Source organism: Pygocentrus nattereri, chromosome 8, assembly GCF_015220715.1.
Source record: "Pygocentrus nattereri isolate fPygNat1 chromosome 8, fPygNat1.pri, whole genome shotgun sequence".
NCBI lineage: Eukaryota > Metazoa > Chordata > Actinopteri > Characiformes > Serrasalmidae > Pygocentrus > Pygocentrus nattereri.
Genome location: NC_051218.1, coordinates 2830001 through 2849241, shown reverse-complemented (window position 1 = coordinate 2849241; position 19241 = coordinate 2830001). Strand labels below are relative to the sequence as shown.

At 42.1% G+C, this 19241-nt stretch overlaps 1 protein-coding gene across 2 annotated transcripts in view; it reads right to left on the bottom strand.

Moving 5' to 3' along the window:
• nav2b (neuron navigator 2b) overlaps positions 1-19241 on the bottom strand; it is a 128856-nt gene that overhangs the window by 34873 nt on the left and 74742 nt on the right. For both annotated transcript variants that reach the window (XM_037540718.1, XM_037540719.1), the window contains exons 12-14: positions 10028-10157; positions 5553-5847; positions 2826-3486 (exon numbers count right to left, since the gene is read on the bottom strand). In XM_037540718.1, coding sequence (XP_037396615.1) covers positions 2826-3486; positions 5553-5847; positions 10028-10157 — 1086 coding nt within the window. The remainder of the gene's footprint in view (positions 1-2825; positions 3487-5552; positions 5848-10027; positions 10158-19241) is intronic.

Here is a 19241-nt window from a genome sequence, read left to right as displayed (position 1 = left end):
TTTTTATTGTTTATCGAATGAGCCATTATGAAAGGTTCCATTTAATAAAGAGTTGCTGAGAGATCTGATATAAACGTGAATAGCACCAATTAGGAGCCCTAAGGGCACCAGCATCATATAGTTTACTGGTTCAGTTGTTTCAATAAACATCGCAACGCTTATCAACTATTGACGGCCGTTTTGAACTCAATCAAGTGTGATTTAGGAACGAATATGCTGAATTGTGTGGTTCCTTGATCCTTCACGACTGCATTATGACACTTCTTATGTACCAGTAGGTAAAATGCAAATACAACAGAAAGCAATGATTTATAAATCAACTTCTGTTTTTGAACAAAAAAAAAGTGCAGAGACAAGATATTTAATATTTTACCTTATTAACTTCGTTGATTTTTGTAAACATACACACATCCTGAAAGTGATGCCTGCAACACGTTAAAAAAAAGGTCAGGACGGGAGTGATTTAAGACCGGGAACGTTGTGAAATGTAAAGATCTACAATCATGGTTCAGTCTAAAAGGAGCATGCAAGAAAGGTTGAGTCCTTAATGAGTGAGAATGGGTCGAGCTCACCACCTTGTAAAAATGCATCAGCAACAATGGGCAGGTTGCTCAGCTAAGGATTGCAAGGATTTTAGGTATTTCACATTCTACAGTGTCTAATAACATCATGCAATTCAGGGAACCCAGAGAAACCTCTGTGCATAAAGAAAAAGGTCAAAAACATCTGAACATCGGTGATCTTTAACCTCACAGATGACACTGCACTAAAAAAAAGACATTTTTCTGCACATCTGTGAAACCAACATTAACGCTGAACACATCTGGAGCAACACAAACTGCCTTCTAGACAACGTCTTTTTCAGGGACTTTTTTCATGCTTAAGACCATAAGACACAGTGAAGTCATATATTAACTAAGTCCAGAAACACTGCTGATTTCTCTGGGCTTAAGCTCATGTGAAATGGACTGACGCACAGAAGAAATATCTGAAGGTCTTCCAGACTGTTTATGGAAATAATGGATATTGTCTTCTCTGAGCCAAAAAGAAAACTATACCAATGTACAGTTGAAAAGCCAGGGTCTGTCATGGTATGAGGGTATGTAAGAAGGCAGCTTGCACATCTGTGAAAGCAACATTAACGCTGAACACATCTGGGAGCAAAACAAACTGCCTTCTAGACAACGTCTTTTTCAGGGACTTTTTTCATGCTTATTTCAACATGACAAGAACATGCCACAATCTGGACATGCTACAACAGCTTGGCTGCATAATCAGAGTGCAGGGACTAGACTGGCCTGTCTGCTGTCTCCCGTCTCCCATTAAAATGTGTTGCATTATTAAGCTCTGTCTAACAGAAGTGTCGCAAAAATCCTGCTTTAAAAACTGGATCATTTGGTGTCATCAGTCCCCAAATGATTATTAAGTGCTGTTAAAAGGAAAAGTGATACAACACAGTGGTAAACATGCTTTCATCCCAACTTTTTTTGGAACATGTTGCTGGCATCAAACTTGGAAAATGCATACATTTATAAATATTTACAAATATTATAAATATTATAAAGACAATAAAAGTCATAAGGTGAAACATTTTATGTTTTTGTACATTTTTCAAACTAAATACAGGTCAAACAGGATTGACCACTGCTTTCTGTTTTTTTTAGGCTATGTCACATTAGTTATCTTGGGTAGAGTAGAGTTGGAATGGAGAAGAGTGGATTTTGTCCATGCCAGAAAAGCATTTCTGCTGTAAGTAAAGTACATTTCATAGTTTTGATCCTATACTCCTGAGCTTATATTCTGTGTGATTTAGAAATCTTTTTAGACCGTCTATGGACAATTATCAATAAAGCTGTTTCTTTCCAAATAACACGCTGCACATCCAAGTACTGAGCAAACCTGCTGAGAAGCTGTGTCACCTTTTGTAGCTAACTTGCAACGTACTTGTAATTCTTGTAATTCGTAATCGCCTCCAATGTCCACGGTGGGACAATGTGATCTCTCAACAGCCTATTTTGCCAAGACAATTTTAAAAAAGCAACATATTAATGTTTATACATTGCAATTCTATTCAGCAACCCCTTAAAATCTTAGACTAATTTTATATTAATTATTATTATTATTATTCAGTAACTACAGGGACTTTAAAGCAAACTGGCTGAGCAATTCTTAGGTTACAGAAATCTGTAATAAAATTGTGGCCCTCTGGTCGGCCCTGGCCATTTAAGGGGTTAAAAAGAGTAAACTCACATGTATGACTGTAGTACTGCAAATGTTGACTTTTTTGCCTCCATTGTGCTAGCATATGTGAGTCCATCTGTATTGTGGAAGTGGTTGTGATTGTGTTTGTGTGTGCTTTAAAACAGGCTAAAATTGTTCAAAGTGTGTCTGGTCGGAATGCGAACTAAACTAAACAAAGATTAATAGAAAAATTCTATATTTATTTTTTTTTAATGTTAACTTTTTACTTAGAAAATCAACAAAAATATGTAGTGCCCTGGAATATTTTTTAACTGTCTTCGCTCTATATCACAATAATCAAACTAAATCAAATGTGTGAATCAAATTTGAGATTTTATGATCCACTGATTCGATTCCTAAAGAACAATAATCAAACAAAATCGTCAATGATGTACACTCGTCTAGGAGTGATGCTCCATTGCGCTCCAACTGTTTTTCTTACACTGCCGTCTGGAGAGAGACCTATTTTCATTTCTTTCTATTCTCAGGTAAAATACCTGTGAGCGAATATGCAAACGTCCCCCTTAATGAGTGACAGGAGGAGGTGGATTTGCTCAGTCAGCACTCTGGATAAGCAATCTCACCTGCGTAAGGTAGGGGATGACACATCTGGGTACTTCCCTCCCACTTGTCTACCAGGCTGGCATTGCCCAGCCATGCCCATCTGACCGCTGCCACTGGCTTTGTGTGCCAGCCCTGAGGCCAAGCTCTCCGTGTCTGACAGCACGCCCTTCTCCCGGTCCGTCTGGTTGGAGGTGCCCGTCGGGGATCGGACTGAGCTGCGGGTCTTTGGGTTGGGCAGAGTGGCAGTGCCCTTGCTGATAAGGCTAGCATCAATACCTGTGGTTGTGGTGCGACTGGTCCCGCGGACTGTGCCCATGCTGCTGCTGGCACGACTAGGCCTGGGCAGACTCCGGTACTGGAGGGTGTTCCGAGCACTAGAAGTAACGTATCCGTCATCTATACTGGTCTGCCGACCAATTAGACGAGTTCCAGTGAAACCTGAGGACTTGGGGAGTTTCCCCAAAGTAGCAGAGCCACTAGTTATTGTTACTGCGGCAGTGCCGCTGGAAGTCTTCTTAAATCCAAAAGTGCTAGTGGGAGCACGAGCAGTGGAGCTGGAGCTGGAGGGTGGCTTCTTGCCCTCATCAGCAGATATCTGTCGTTCAGAAGGGGAACGCAGGAGGCCGTTGTGCCGTGGAGAGAAGCGACCTTTCTCCGACACTTTGGCGTCGTCTGTTTTGCCTACAGGGAGATAAAGGCCAAGAGTTATCAGCCGTCAGGCGAGACCCCCCCTTTCCACAGCCCTGAATACAGTAACATGTGCACAGTCGGTACATGCCCTAACCCACAGACCTAACACTTCACTGACACTGAAAAATGCACTGTACATAAGCGTTAACCACCACACGTTAGACAATATAAGGATTACAGAATCAGAAACAGATGAACATCACTTCATTACTTTACTCCCAGCAAGAACAGAAAAATGGGACTTTGCTTGGTGGTCTCTCAGAAAGGTGGTCTTACCTGGATTAAATAGTCAGTGATTATAATTTACAATTCTAATCTATGTCACGGAAATCAACCCCGAGGTCAGACGCCTTCTCTGAATCCACTTTTCGGTCCTGCATTTTATTAACCGAACTGCTCATTTAACTGTTTGACCACCTAGTGTCAATTCTTCCCCAGGGGTAAAAGAGGTTCTTCAAGGTTTCTTTAGTAAAGAAAATGGTTCTATATGGAACCAAGTACCCGCTGCATGATTAAAGGGTCCTTTGCTTGGTGAAAGTGTTCTTCAGATTGATGGAGAATGTGCTGTAGTAGTTCTATATAGAACCCTTTTGAAAAGCAATGGCTTCTGCCATTGTTACAGCCTATAATCTTTAAAAAAGGTGGTTCTTCAGGGGTTCTTTAGTAAAGAAGATGGTTCTATATTGCACCACGAACACTCAAAGAACTCACTGCATGATTAAAGGGTTCTTTGCATTGTCAAAACGTTCTTCAGATTAATGAAGAATGTGTTGTATATGGTTCTAATGGATGCTTTTTAAAAAGGGTTCTATACAGCAACAAAAAGCATTCTTCTATTGTTACAGGCTAAAAAAGATGGTTCTTCAGGGGTTCTTTAGTAAAGAACATGGTTCTATATTGTACCATGTACACTCAAAGAACCCTTTGCATGATTGAAAAGATCTTTACATCATGAAAGTGTTCTTCAGATTAATGGAGAATGTGTTGTATATGGTTCAAATAGATCCTTTTTGAAAAGGGTTCTATTTAGCACCAAAAGGCCTCTTCTATTGTTGCAGGCTACGTCCTTTGAAAAAGGTGGTTCCTTAGGGTATCTTTAGCAAAGAAAATGGTTCTATATAGCATCATGAACACTCAAAGAACCCTATGCATGACTAAAGGGTTCTTCAGTTTCACGGAGAATGCGTTGTAGTAGTTTTTAAAAGGGTTCTAGAAAGCACAACAATGGTTTTTCCATTGTTACAATGTAAAGCTTGCAACTTCCTGGTGCTATGAAGAACCTTTTTCAAAGGGTTTGGAACCATCTACAGCACATTCACCATCTATCTGAAGAAACATTTAATGATGCAAACAACGCTTAAATCATGCATGTCATGATTGGCCCCTCCCAGTCCTGTCCATGTGTTCGTGTTTTGGTTTAGTCCCCTCATTTCGTGACTCCGCTCCTGATTGTCTCCACCTGTTTTCCACCTGTCCCTCATTTTCCCTGTGTATTTAAGCCCTGTGTTTGCCCCTTGTGGTTGCTGGTCTTTGTGCTGATCTTTGTCTCTGTTGGTGTTGGTGTTATGTCTGTTGTATTCTGATTTGTCATGTCTGCCCCCCGATCTATCCGTGTTGGCTCACTGACCCTGGACTATCTTCACCCTGATTTTGGATTTGCCCTTAATAAATCTCGCTTATGTCAGCACGTGCGTCCGCCTCGTCGCTCCACGTTACAATGCAAACGGTTCTCTGAACATTCATGGCTCCATATAGAACCATTTTCTTTATCAAAGAACTCATCATTACAAAATCTCAAGACTGGAAATTCAAGATGTAGATTCAACATCTTTATCGTTTAGTGGGTCTGGAATTCAACTGCTCACTCTAATAACCTCAGAACCTATTTATTACTTCTGTAGTTACAGAACAGTTCACAGAAGTTATGGAATAAATCTTAAAAGGAAGAGCCAAATGTTCCAAGGGTTCGAGAGGTTAACAATGCAATGTGTAGGTCAATGTGGAGAATAAAATGATGCTTTTCGCTATAATTTTGCTCTGTTATCTTTATGACGTACCATTAGCAAGAGCTTTCAGTGAGCTGCAGTTAGTTGGGGTTGGAGCCTTAGTCCGTGGACAGGTGAAGCCCACCTGGGCAGTCATGCCCCGCCTCCAGGAGCCCGTCTGAGATACGGTGGAGGTTTTACGACCTGTTAAACCATGTTCCGATTCCTCACTGAAACCTGTCGGACTGCACCACTGAGTATCCATCTTGATGCCAGGGTCTGAGCAGCCGTCTGGACGCCTGAGGTCGTCGCTGGTCCAGACAGCGCTTCGCTCGACAGCTGAGCGCTTCTCTGCATCCGTCTGGAGCTGGTTGATGACAAAGAACGAGACATTACTTGCATTGCTTCCAAACACACTTATTTAGTGATCTTAACTCTGCTCCCTACGCCAGCTATCCTAAGAAAACTTCTCACCCAAACAGCCAACTGAACAAAGGTTCAGAGCTCAGTTGGCTGGAGGTGAGGGACTGATTCACTGCATCAGCATATGTTAGATATGAGTCACAGACCATGAAAAACTCCCTGCAAATGCTTTATTCTGTTCCAAACTGGATATTAAGAATGATGGTTAATTTGCACCCCATATATAGCAACAAGATCACTGCCATTGTGGATTCAGATGATATGGGGCAAAGCTGGGGCTCCTGGGCTCCTTACATGGCTCCCCAAATAAACAGGGCTGCTAAATCCCAGCACTTCTTCAGACCAAGCCAGGATTACATCATCCTGCTTCAGGGAAGGTCATTGTTCAACTGCTACTGAAAATATTCATAAAACATCATTGCCAGGGAAAGAATTTTAATGGCCTCCAGTTGTTATCAGGCCAAATCCAAAACACTGTTATCTCAACACTTATCCAATAAATCCAAAGTCTGGTTGGGTGGGAGGAACGAGGGAATGGAAGAGGCTGAACGAAAGCTGAAAGACTCGCAGAGATCATTAAAAAGCAATGTGGGAAAGGAAAGAAGCAAACAACCAAACAAACAAAAACAGTTGGCAGGGAGGGGGAGAGTGACAGAGAGGCCAAAGGTGCGAGATATGCAGGGTTTCTGGATTCATGGCAGTGAAGAATGACTGATTTTTGGCTTGAGCCTCAGCTATTTTGGCTCATGAAGTTATTCCAGTGTTTGAGTTTTAAATCATATTCTGGCACAAGGCGCAACATCTGGGCCCTTGGTGTTGTCAGGAATATCAAAACAATGAATTATTGGCAATTTTTTTGTTTCTGGGCCATGGCTATATGCTAACAGACAGCTATATGGTAACAGATGGATTGTACCGGGAGCAGAAGTTTATCATAGTCAAACAGATATGCAGACCAGTTGTTGAAGATAATGTTTAAGCTCTTTCTGTCAAATCAGGGTCAAGTGATTGCGAGTCGGGCACATGTCGGCTAAATACATGGGCTGGCCACTTAAATTGGCCAGTTTTAGCTTAAAAAAATAACCTGGTTGCCTCAAAGTTTTGAGATCACTGAATTAGTGAACAGAATATAGCCCCCATTACTGTTCTGCTAACCTACCATTAAAAGTTCAAAGAACTCAAAATTGTAAGGCAACCAGGTCGTTCTTTTAGGTTAAAACACTGAATCATTTTCACGGTGTTGAGTAGGAATTAAGACTCAAACAGACACTGAACACAGACACACTGTGCTTGGCTGCACAGACCCAATTTGTCCAGCATTTGCTGACCTGCCCAGAGCTCATAAAGAAGGTGGGTGAGCCAGTTAGCTGAATCATGCTAACAAAGGCAGGCCAGAGTAGAGCAGACACAGCCACTGATAAGAGCCCACCAACGTTTAATCTAATGAGCTGCACCACAGCCCTGCTGAGCCACCACCAGAACAGCACTGGGCAGATCAAAGCCCGGTTCAGAATATATGTAATTGCAAACAGATCAGTGCAGATCAAATTAAGCGACTTTTAAAAAGATTAAACAGAAAACAAGGAGATTTCTTGCCAAGAAAATCTCTGCCATTAAATCACCCTTTTTAATGATAAATCCATGCTAATTAAAGACTATCTTAGGAAAAAATCGGAAGCACATGATTCGAATGCTCATTTGGGATGTATTCTAGTTCAAATGCTGTTGATGTGGCTCAGCTGCTGTTTCTCCAGGAGCCGCATCTCCAAGAGGGACTGACTGAAACTTTCCTTTTAATGTAAGTCAATGGAACCAGGCGTTTTTTCAAGTCAATTTGGGCTGTTTGTGTTTGTCCATCCATCATGAAATTTACACACAACGTAAAGACCAGCAAGCTTTTTCAAATTATGTCAAAATGTGAAAAATGACAAAAATGGAGCAGCATTTTAAAAGTCTTTTTGTCACGCCTGTGAGTCTGCATTTGGACTGGGACTCCAACTCCCAGAATACGCTGGGAAATCAGGTGACCTCGGACGTCAACATGCGCTCCTATCAGCGCTCACAATAAGATTAAGATTAAATGACCCTTATTAGTCCCACAACGGGGAAATTTCACCTCTGCATTTAACCCATCCGTGAAGTGAAACACCACATACACTCTAGTGAGCACACACACACTAGGGGGCAGTGAGCACACTTGCCCGGAGCGGTGGGCAGCCCAATCCGCAGCACCCGGGGAGCAAGTTGGGGGTTAGGTGTCTTGCTCAAGGACACCTCAGTCATGTGCTGTCGGCTCTGGGGATCGAACCGGCGACCTTCCAGTCATGAGGCTGGATCCCTAACCTCCAGCCCACGACTGCCCTGTCACCTGACTTTTAAAATATCTTCACCTGTGACTCGTAATAGCTGAAGACTCAGTCTTCGCGAGGTATTGTTTATCTGACATCACTAAGCGTTCCCTCTTGGTTGTTTATTGGACCATGTTTATGACCCTACGCCTTTTTGCCTTCCGTTTTTGTACCGTTGCTGTTTTTGGGATATTGGTTTTGACCCCTTACTAGGACTCTACTCTTGGTGCTTTGCCCCTGTTTGGATTTGGTTGACCGGTTTATCCTTAAAACTCGTTATCTTCCATCCGAAAGCGTCTGGAATTCTGTCATCGCTCCGGTGCTACACTTTTAATGTGATCGAAAAATAATACAGAACAGTAACATGAGACTTTAAGGTGCTAATATGCCACTGATTAACTTCCGATATTTCAGGTATGAAGGACTTTAAGCATCAACAGCTGTAAAGACAGCTATTGCGACTGGATTAAAAAAGCTATTCTGTGCATTTGTGAATTTGACTTGCTGCTTCCTGCCGCCACAGCCTGTTGATCTACTCTGACCAAAGTACTGTTCTGAAGCAGGGAGTTGATCTTCAATTTTTCCAGCGCATTATTTCACAATCTTAAACTAGATAACGACACCATCCTTGAAAGAATTCGTAGCGTTAGGAGATGGCATCAGTATAGAGTGAATACAGTTAGCCTACTTTGATATCCCCTTGCCTAAGTTTATAAGCACGTTCGCTTTGACGTCTGTAAAGACTCAACTTCCCAGAACTCTCTGGGAGATCACGTGCCCATGAACGCTTACGATCCAGTTCACCTAAGTGCATGACTGAAGGCACCTAACCCCCAAGTCCTCCTTGGGCGCTGTGGATAGGGCTGGCCACCGCTTCGGGCACGTGTGCTCACTGCCCCCTAGTGTGTGTCTTCACTAGTGTGTATGTGGTGTTTCACTGCACAGATGAGTTAAAGGAGGAGGTGAAATTTCCCTGTTGTGGGACATTGAGGGTCACTTAATTGAAGACTAACCTGTGACATATGTCATGATTGGCTGTAGTTTAGTATATTAATCCATGCAGGTACTGCTTCTCTCCATAGAGCTACTGAGCGTTTCTGTCTGTATATTAATCAAATCAAATCAAATCAAATCAAATTTATTTGTAGCCCTTTTTACAACGGATGTTGTCACAAAGCAGCTTTACAGAATTTCGGAAAAGACAAAGTTTCAACAGGACTGTAAGAATGTACAGAAACCCCCTGGTGGGCAAGCCAGGGGCAACAGTGGCAAGGAGAACCTCCCTCAGAACTGGGGAAGAAACCTTGGGAGGAACCAGGCTCACCAGGGGGGACCCATCCTCCTCTGGTCAAACTACCTTATATTACCTTCATATTACCTTCTGTGTTTCTGGTCCGTGTTTTTTGGACTGTCTTTGCCCTTTTGGTTCTAGTTGCCTGATATTGTTTGTTATGCTTGTCTTTTTCTGCATTTCCGTCTTTTTGGGTTTGACCACCGCTTGTCTTTTCACTACAAGTATCGAAAAAAGCCCTTTTTAAGTGAAGCCTCATCTTACTTTTCCCTGCAAACGTCCAGCTGGTCCTGTTCCGTTAGAGCAGCTTTAACTTTAAAGTGTAGTAGAATACAACTACAGCATTAAATGCAGATTTATTTCCAGCCACCGTTGCCATGCCTACAGCTATTCATGATCACAGTCCCCAGGGGAAAGGTACACTAAGCCTAATAACAAAGTGAACTGAGCAGTTCTGGTCCAGTACCAGCTGTCCATTCACTTACCTGCTCCTCTATGTCCCTGCGTGGAGCAGAGGGGGTGTTGACGTAGGAGCTGAGAGACGAGCTGGTGTTGAGGTCATCTGTGTCCAGAGCGTCACTGACCCCACTGCTGACTGAACTGCTATCGTCCCAGCTGAGCAAAACAGAAAGAAAAAGAATGAATGCACTGACACTGAAATGACTGATGACTACATGTAGTAACAAGACAGCATGCTGAATGTGACATGGACAGGTAATATGAGCAGCATATGCATATTCCACACTCACGAATATAAAGCAAAATATTGCATATTTAATTAAATTGAAGAGCAAAACCATGAAAAGGGAAAATATAATGATACCATAGTTTTTCTACTGTGCTAAAGAGAAACAAAGCCTTGCATTCTTCTCATATTTGCGACGTTAGACATGTCTCAAAACTTTTAATTAGCTCACTGCTTCTTTCAGCCTGCTCCACTTTGCTGCCTGCATTACCACAAGATTTAACCAGGCAAAATCATTCAGGCTGTTCAAGCAAAGACTTCAGCTCCGGTCACATAGAACAGATGCTGGTCCTGTTCCACAAGAAAAGTTATATTTATACAGCAGTGGTGGACGAAGTTCACAAATCATGTACTTGAGTTAAAGTCGAGACCCCCAAGGTAAAATATTCCTCCAGTAAAAGTAGAAGTTCCTCCCTTTAGACCTCCACTTGAGTAAAAGTACTAAAGTATTTACCTTCAAATGTACTTAAGTATAAAGTAAAAGTACTAAAAGAGTAATTCTGGCTCTGATGTCCTGTTATCATTTTTATAACCAGACTGGCTTCATGAACTCATTTCAGGTGAAAGTCCTCCAGCGTCTCTCTTGGTAAACCAGTCTTTTAATAGAACGTCATTAATTAGTGACGCTGACGTCTATTAAAATTAGAATCAGGAGTTTCTTCCATTATTTATGTTGAACAGACTCAACATAAGTTCCTTAGTTCCTTCCTTTAGACCTCCACTTGAGTAAAAGTACTAAAGTATTTACCTTCAAATGTACTTAAGTATAAAGTAAAAGTACTAAAAGAGTAATTAACTTAATGCAACTTAGTTTCCGAGTTTAAGTTGAATAAAAACTTTAAACTCAGGATCACAAACCTTTGCTATACTCCATCTGCAGGTCTTTCTTCATAAACATAAACTAGACAAGTGTAGTTGGGTTAGTTCATCATTTATGTTGAACAGACTCTCCCAAAGTTTTACGCTGCTGCGCTGACGTTGAACCGCGTGCTGCACTGGGTCGGTATGACCAACAGGTCAAAACCAGCTCTAAACAAAGTGACCGCTGGGCCCTGATTGGTGCTCTGGCTTTGCGCTTCTTTCGTTTTGACATGTTACGTTTTTATACACACAGAAACCAAAAGGAACGACAGATTTCTCAAAATGTAGGAGGAAAAAGTCGATATTAGACTCTGAAATGTAGTGGAGTGAAAGGAGAAAGTCGCCCAGAACGGAGAAACTTCAGTACAGATACACCAAAAATACTTAAGTACAGAAACCAATTACAGATACTCAGATACTCACTTACTGTCTACCACTGCTGTACAGACAGGGAGAACAGAATGGCTGACATTTAAGAGCAGAAATCCTTTGTCTACACCAAAGGCAGAACATAAAGGTGTCAGTGTAAAAGAAGAGCTTCACATGTTGGCACTGGCCTGTTATGTGTGCACCGAAGCAGCTAATCAACACGGTTTCTAGCTCTCGTTAGGATAAGAAAGTCTGGTACTAGCTTACTGTCAACACCTTTGCCAGCTACTCCTCCTCATTACTCACAGCCATTTGAGCAAAACGTGTGGAGACTCTGAGCTAAGAAGGGCTGAGGATTAGCACACAAACCTTGCCCTTAGTCATAACTCAAGAGTGACATGTCACAAAGGTGCATATTCACACATTAGCACTTTTCGGGGAACAACAAGCTGACACGGCCTCAGGCCCAGCCTCGGATCCATCCGGTGCTTTATTATGTCTTGAAAAAGGCGTCCTTGGTTTTTGTTTATCAAGGATATCTCAGATGCTAAATTTAGCAAATTGCAGCACGGAGGGTGATTGCTTCCCTAGATCTGCTTTAATAAGCTGTGAGAAAAGGACGTCCCCCAAAGAGATTACCCCTCTCTCTCTCTCTCTCTCTCTCTCTCTCTCTCTCTCTCTCTCTCTCTCTCTCTCTCTCTCTGTCTCTCTCGCTCTCTTTCTCTCTCTCTCACTCTCTTTCTCTCTCCCTCTTTCTCTCGCTCTCTTTCTCTCTCTCTTTCTTTCTCTCTCCCTCTTGCTCTCTTTGTCTCTCTTTCTCTCTCTCACTCTCTTTCTCTCTCTCTTTCTTTCTCTCTCCCTCTCGCTCTCTTTGTCTCTCTTTCTCTCTCACTCTCTTTCTCTCGCTCTCTTTCTCTCTTGCTCTTTCTTTCTCTCACTCTCTTTCTCTCTCTCCCTCTCTCTCTCTTCCTCTTTCTCTCCCTCCCTCTCTCTGTCTCTCCCCCTCTTTCTCTGTCTCTCTCTCTTTGCCTTGGGTCAATCAATCACATGGCATGTGCTGTGAGGTTAACAAAAACAAAGACGAGACGAGGCGGCTGCAAAAGAAGGCTGAGATAAAGGGGAAGCTATCTGACCACACAATGCTAGTAATTGCGCCCACGTAGAGACGATAAGAGAATTCCAACACTCTTGTCTGAGTGCTAAATGCCAGCCGAGGCTGCCCAGACCAGCTGCAACGCAGATTTAGACCTTGGTACTTTTTCAAATGGCCATTTCCAAACAGAAGCCGGTGGTGGTTGCTTGTCCAGCCTTTTCTCTCCCTTTCCCACACAACAGAGTTCAGCACACCAGCAAGAACAATCCCTCTTTTCACTGCAGAGAGAGGGAGAGAGAGAAAGGAAGGTGTGGGTGGTAGGGATGCCAAAGGTGGGCCAGAGAGTGGTACTTTTCCACACATTTGAAGAATTCACCCTTCTTTCTCTTTCTTTTCCAATACAACCCATAAATTCCCTCTGTGCCCAAGAACAGCCGAGCCTCAAGTATGCGATGGAAAACACTGGGAGCGAGAGCATATATTAAACTCCGTTTGAAGTTCTTTCAGCTCCTGAACGCAGAGATGAATTTTCAAACGAGGGAATTTCCTGAAATGCTCCAACTAAAATCACATGGCACATATATAAGCTGGCCGACTGTGCAGTTGCATATAAAATGGCACAACATTATGAAAACTTGAGCTCAATGTTTTAGAATTTCTGAAGCAGGTCGGAGGGATCCGATCCCTTTCCACTCACCTCTTTCACTCGCACGCGCTTTCTACAAGAGACACAGACCCAACGCTGTTACATAAATGAGGATACAGACCCTTAGTGAGCATCACCAAGCGAGACAGTGTAAGGAAAAATTCACTAACAACATGACAAAGACACGCTGAGAGGAACCGAGACCCTGAAGGAGAAGAAGCTCCCTAAGAGCACGGGCAAGAAATATTGAGATGAATCAATACATAAAACGGTAAACCGCTAAACTGGATATGTAAAAATCATCATCATCATCATCATCATCATCAAATATCAACATTTGACTAAACTGCAGTGGCTTGATTTTAAAGGGCTCACAGCAACATCATCTCTACAAGACTCAAAGGGAACATTGTGAGGAGCTTGAGGAAGCAAGAGGCAGGGCAGTCATTTATATAACACCTCTCATACACTGCTGTCAGTCACGGTGCTTTACGAGTCATTTATAAAGTAAAGGAGAATAGAAATGACAAATACAGCAGATTTAAAAGAGAAAATTATTAAGAAATTAAAAGAACATCATTAGAAATCAAATAAAAAATAAAATTAGGATAATCACTGCCATTTCAGAGGAGAAGGGCTAGAAACACTAGCAGTGTTACAAACTGACCTGACCTGCTCAAATAGGAATGTTTTGAGCCTGGATTTAAAAGTATCCACTGTCAGGATTCTCCTACTGTTCTCTGTCAACTTGCTCCATTTAACTCTTGTGGGGTCTGTGGGAACCATTGTCAATGTTTACCAAAAGAAAAAATGATGTGATTTATTATTATTTCAACCTCAGATTCTCAGCCTTTGCTCATTTTCTGCCAAGAACATATAAAATAACCCCTTCACTCAGTTCAGCGCCCACACATTTATATTACACGTGGTGTTGGGCGGAACCCATGGGGAGTAAAAGTGTGGAGGTGCTGTGTCTTTTCTAGTCCCTATTTGGTCTACTGTTAATGTGTGTGTGTGTCTGTGTGTGTGTGTGTGTGTGAGGGTGGACAACATAGACAGGCTGCTGACTGGCTACAGCTGCTACAGGAGAACCCTACGCTGGACACTTGTGATATTTTAAACATCTGGTATTTCTACATAAATTCTGGTTCTCTTGATTTAAAAACAATAATGTGGTGGGTCCACCAGACCACTGAGTAACAAACATGGTATGTATAAGAGCAGTATAGTAGCCAAACGCTGCTTCTCAATGTTTAGTCTTTACCTTCAGCAGGACTAACTGACCAGTTCCTAATGATCTGAGAGTTCTGCTCGGCTAATATTGCTGCAACATGTGAAATAAATGTGCTGGTCTTGCACCACTGAGCGACTGAGAGGAGACCATGCACCTCTAGGCCGCATTAGATACTACAGTTCTAATTATTTCTAGATCCGTTTTACACACACAAAGTTAAATGTGAGAACATGGTGGGTAAAAAGATCAGTAGGAGAAACTGATAGAACTTATGGCAGAGGTTTGAGGGGGATGTGGATGTGCTCATTATTCATTCACTTTATATAGATCCAGCAGTTAATTAGAGACAGTGAGTGGCAAATAAACATCGTTCTCTCTCCTCCCACCCCTCCAGCCAGCCAGGTGCCCATCAATAGTACCAGACGTCACTCACTGAGTGAGACACAATGAGATCATGAGTCAAAAAATTCATTAACATTGTAGTGAGTGAGGAGTCAGGTGCTCAGAGCACTGCACACACACACACACACACACACACACACACACACACACACACACACACACACACACACACACACACACACACACCTACCTCCTCTCACATTTGAGAGACAGGATTAGTGTCAAGCCCTGAGGTAGTGAAAGGATGAGGAGGGGCATTATTGGGCAGGAAATTGGGGGGTGTGCTGCTTTGTTACTGTGTTTAGTGTTATTAAAGGTCTGGTCGAACTGGACCAAACTTCCCAAGCCTGCTTTCAACGGATGCAGCCAAGTCGTTCTGCCTTAGACATGTAAATCTCCAACCTTGCAAGATTCGATTTAAACACAATTCTTCAGCAAATGGTTCTTTTATTATGATTTGACTCGATTTATTTTGGTATGATTCAGAAATACATTCACGTTCCTGACTGAAGGAATTACTTACACAACAGAGGAATATAAACAATGAAAATACACTGGAGGTGATCGGAATTAGCCAGAATCGGAATCGGACAATTTACCCTCCTAATACGCAATTGCTAATCGTCTGATTTATTTAAATCATAATACATACATAATGTGATCCAGCTACCTGCTAAAGTGCTGTATTTCCTCTTGTGGACTTACTTTGGACTTAAAGATGGTATTTGAACTATATTTGCTGTTGTAATATCAAAAGTGAATGAGTCGTATTCAACTATCCTAATTATTTTATAATATGTGATGCCTGAGAATTTGATTTTGGACAAGAAATAAAGCTCTTATGTCACTGGATATTATTATAAGCCCTTCTAATCGAGTTCAACACTTGAGAGTCAACGCAGCTGAATCAGCACCTTGCAGATGCATTTTGCACATTAGTGCCTGGATCTGCATCTCTGTTCTCAGAGAAAGCTACTTTAATCAGACCCACCCAGAAGAGCCTTCCTCTCTACATCTGGACCGGCATGCTGATTTTCGCTCTGTCTGCAGTTTCATCACAAGCAGCCCTGGCAGGGACACACATCTGCAGCTTCTGAACGCTGAGTTGCTGATGTAGAGAAATGTAAATCAAAGAAAGCAGGGAACGAACAGCTCGGAAATGTATGACAAGGAGGAAAGAGGAATTCTGCAGGTAAAACAGTCTGTCAACCATAATAAACCAGTGTAGAAAGACTGACCTATCGAGCTCTCATAACATATGAACACAAGAGACGGAATACTAAACCCTCTATTGCAATGCATTATGACAGCAATGTTTATAAAATGTTTCACTCACTTTTTTAGCATAAAATGGACCTGATTATTAAAATAATCTTTTTGGAGTATGTTGCCTTGAAGCAACATTGTGTGACAATGGAAAAAAAAAATAATACAGAGTGTCAAGAAATATGTCTATGTTTTATGTCTACACTTCTTTAAATATAAAAATGACAAAATCTGCTTTCCAGTTTCCTAAATAAATAAAAAACCTCAATATTATTCTGAATAAGACATCATTTTAAATGGAAAAAATGAATGACTGCACTGCTCACTCACGTGGCTGATTTGTTCGTAACTGTGACACTTTGTTTACAGCCAGCTGAATCCACCGCACAATGTTGCTTCTAGGCAACAAACATATTTCAACAATTTCTACAAATTGTTTATAAGGTTGTGAGGCTAAACTCATTTTACACTCTAATAGATGTGAATCTTATTTTGGAACTGATGAAAAATTCAGTTTTTTCTGAGGGAAGGTATGGTGCGTCACGATTGGCCCCTCCCAGTCTTCCATGTGCTTGTGTTTCTTCCATGTGCTGATTCTTGTTCCGTGACTCCGCCCTTGATTGTTTTCACCTGTGTTGTCCACCTGTGTATGGTTAACCCTCGTGTCCCTGTATTCAAGCCCTGTGTTTTCCTGAGTTTCTCGCTGGTCTTTGTTTGATGTTTGATTTCTTTGGGCTGTTGGTATTGTTTGTACCCTATGCTTTAGATTTTGTTGTTTAGCGTCATTCTTCCAGCCTGTTTATCCTCTTTATAAGATTCTAATGTGACCAAATACACACTTTCTACTGGTGTGTTCAAACTCTTCCCTTAAGTATTAACCCTTTCATCATTGGTAAATACGTATCATGTCATTGGGGCAGTCGGGGCAGTCGTGGGCTGGAGGTTAGTGAAGTGGCCCTGTGACCGGAAGGTCGCCGGTTCAATCCCCAGGGCCGACAGTCCATGACTGAGGTGTCCTTGAGCAAGACACCTAACCCCCAACTGCTCCCCGGGCGCTGTGGATAGGGCTGCCCACCGCTCCGGGCAAGTGTGCTCACTGCCCCCTAGTGTGTGTGTTCACTAGTGTGTATGTGGTGTTTCACTTCACGGATGGGTTAAATGTGGAGGTGGAATTTCCCCGTTTGTGGGATCAAAAAAGTATCACTATTGTAAAGTGAGGAAAATGAGTTTGTTGCTCTGAGGCAACGTCACGTGACAGAGGGTTAAATTATACAGGTATAAATCAGCTCCATGACACCATTTCAGCAAAACATTTTTATAGCATATTGAGACACAGTCCTGCCTGCCACAGTTATTACATAATCGCCTGACTGTAATAACTGAAGCCGAATTAAATCATCCATCACAGTTACTGGCTTTCACAACCATATGTCTACAGCAGAATGTGAAATGGGTGTGTTTGCAGTTGGGCTGAGGCAAATACATGTAAATAAAGGAAAGCACATGCATTTACTATTACATAAGTTCTGAGCCGTAGAGCTGTAGCTACATGGCTAATGCACACTAGAAGTCAATAGTCACCCAATTCTTCTCCTGTAAATATATCTCCAAAACTTCTCTCAAGTTGGACTGAGTTTTTCATTAAGGTCACTTGTTAATCTGGTTTAGGACCTGTTTAGACATTTGCATCAATGTGCGTTTCAATGACTGGATGACGTTCGGATTTTACTTGACTGCATGAAAAGCCAGTTAACCCTTACAATCCCAGGCTTATTACATACTGAGGCTTATTATTCAGTAACTACAGGGACTTCAACGCAAACAAATGGAGCTTTTCTCAGGTTATAGAATATGTGTAATAAAACTTGGTAAGGAGTCACTTGGACTGGACAAATATTGGATAATTATCTTGCTTGCCAGCAGGATTAGCAGTTAACACTGGTTGTTCTGTCTAAATGATACATTACATTTTCGTGCGTGTGCCCAGATACTAAAACAAATGTGTAGTGGTTGGTTGGTGTAGTGGGTAACACCTCTGCCTACTATGCTGTAGACTGGTTCAATCCCCCGACTGGGTCAGCACCCTGCACTATACCAATGAGAGTCCTTGGGCAAGACTCCTAACACCACCTTCACCTTCCTGCGTAAAATAGTCAAACTGTAAGTCACTCTGGATAAGAGCATCTGCCAAATGCCATAAATGTAAATGTACAGAATCATGCGTAAAGCTAGACAAGAGTGTAAAAACATTAATTCTGCTAGCATTCGAGCTAAAAAAATTAGAATTATGAATAGCTACATAGCTAACAAATACACCCACATTACTCTAAATATGCTAGAGCACAAAGTTAGGAAGACGTTTTTGTTTACACAGGTGCTGTGATGTCTCAATGAATGCAACCCAATGAAACAATTCACATTCTGCTCCCTGCAGAAATCGAACAGCCGTGGAAGATTTGGAAGATTGGAAGATAGTCCCAAATAACTGCAATCATTTCAAACAAATGCAACCTGCATCTCAAATAATTGCAATCAGTCGTGGGCTGGAGGTCAGGGAACTGGCCCTGTGACCGGAAGGTCCCCGGTTTGATCCCCAGTGCCGATAGTCCATGACTGAGGTGTCCTTGAGCAAGACACCTAACCCCAAATTGCTCCCCGGGCGCCGTGGATAGGGCTGCCCACCGCTCCGGGCAAGTGTGCTCACTGCCCCCTAGTGTGTGTGTATTCACTAGTGTGTATGTGGTGTTTCACTTCACGGATGGGTTAAATGAGGAGGTGGAATTTCCCCGTTTGTGGGATTAAAAAACTTATTTAACACAAGTGTGAAAGATTTCAAAATCCGTACACAATTCTAACAGCGGAAATGCGTCATCCCAGCGCTGACTAGCAGGTGAGAGGATAAACAGGGAAATGAAATATGGAGCACATACAAGGCTCCAGTTATTCCCAAAACAACGGCCTTCTTGCACTCAGAGCTGATAAAAGTGTCCAAGGCAAGGTTGTGGACTCTACCATAATATATATAACAATTAAACAAAAGTACAACAGAAAAGATGAGTGTGTTGACATGCTTTCTACACAAG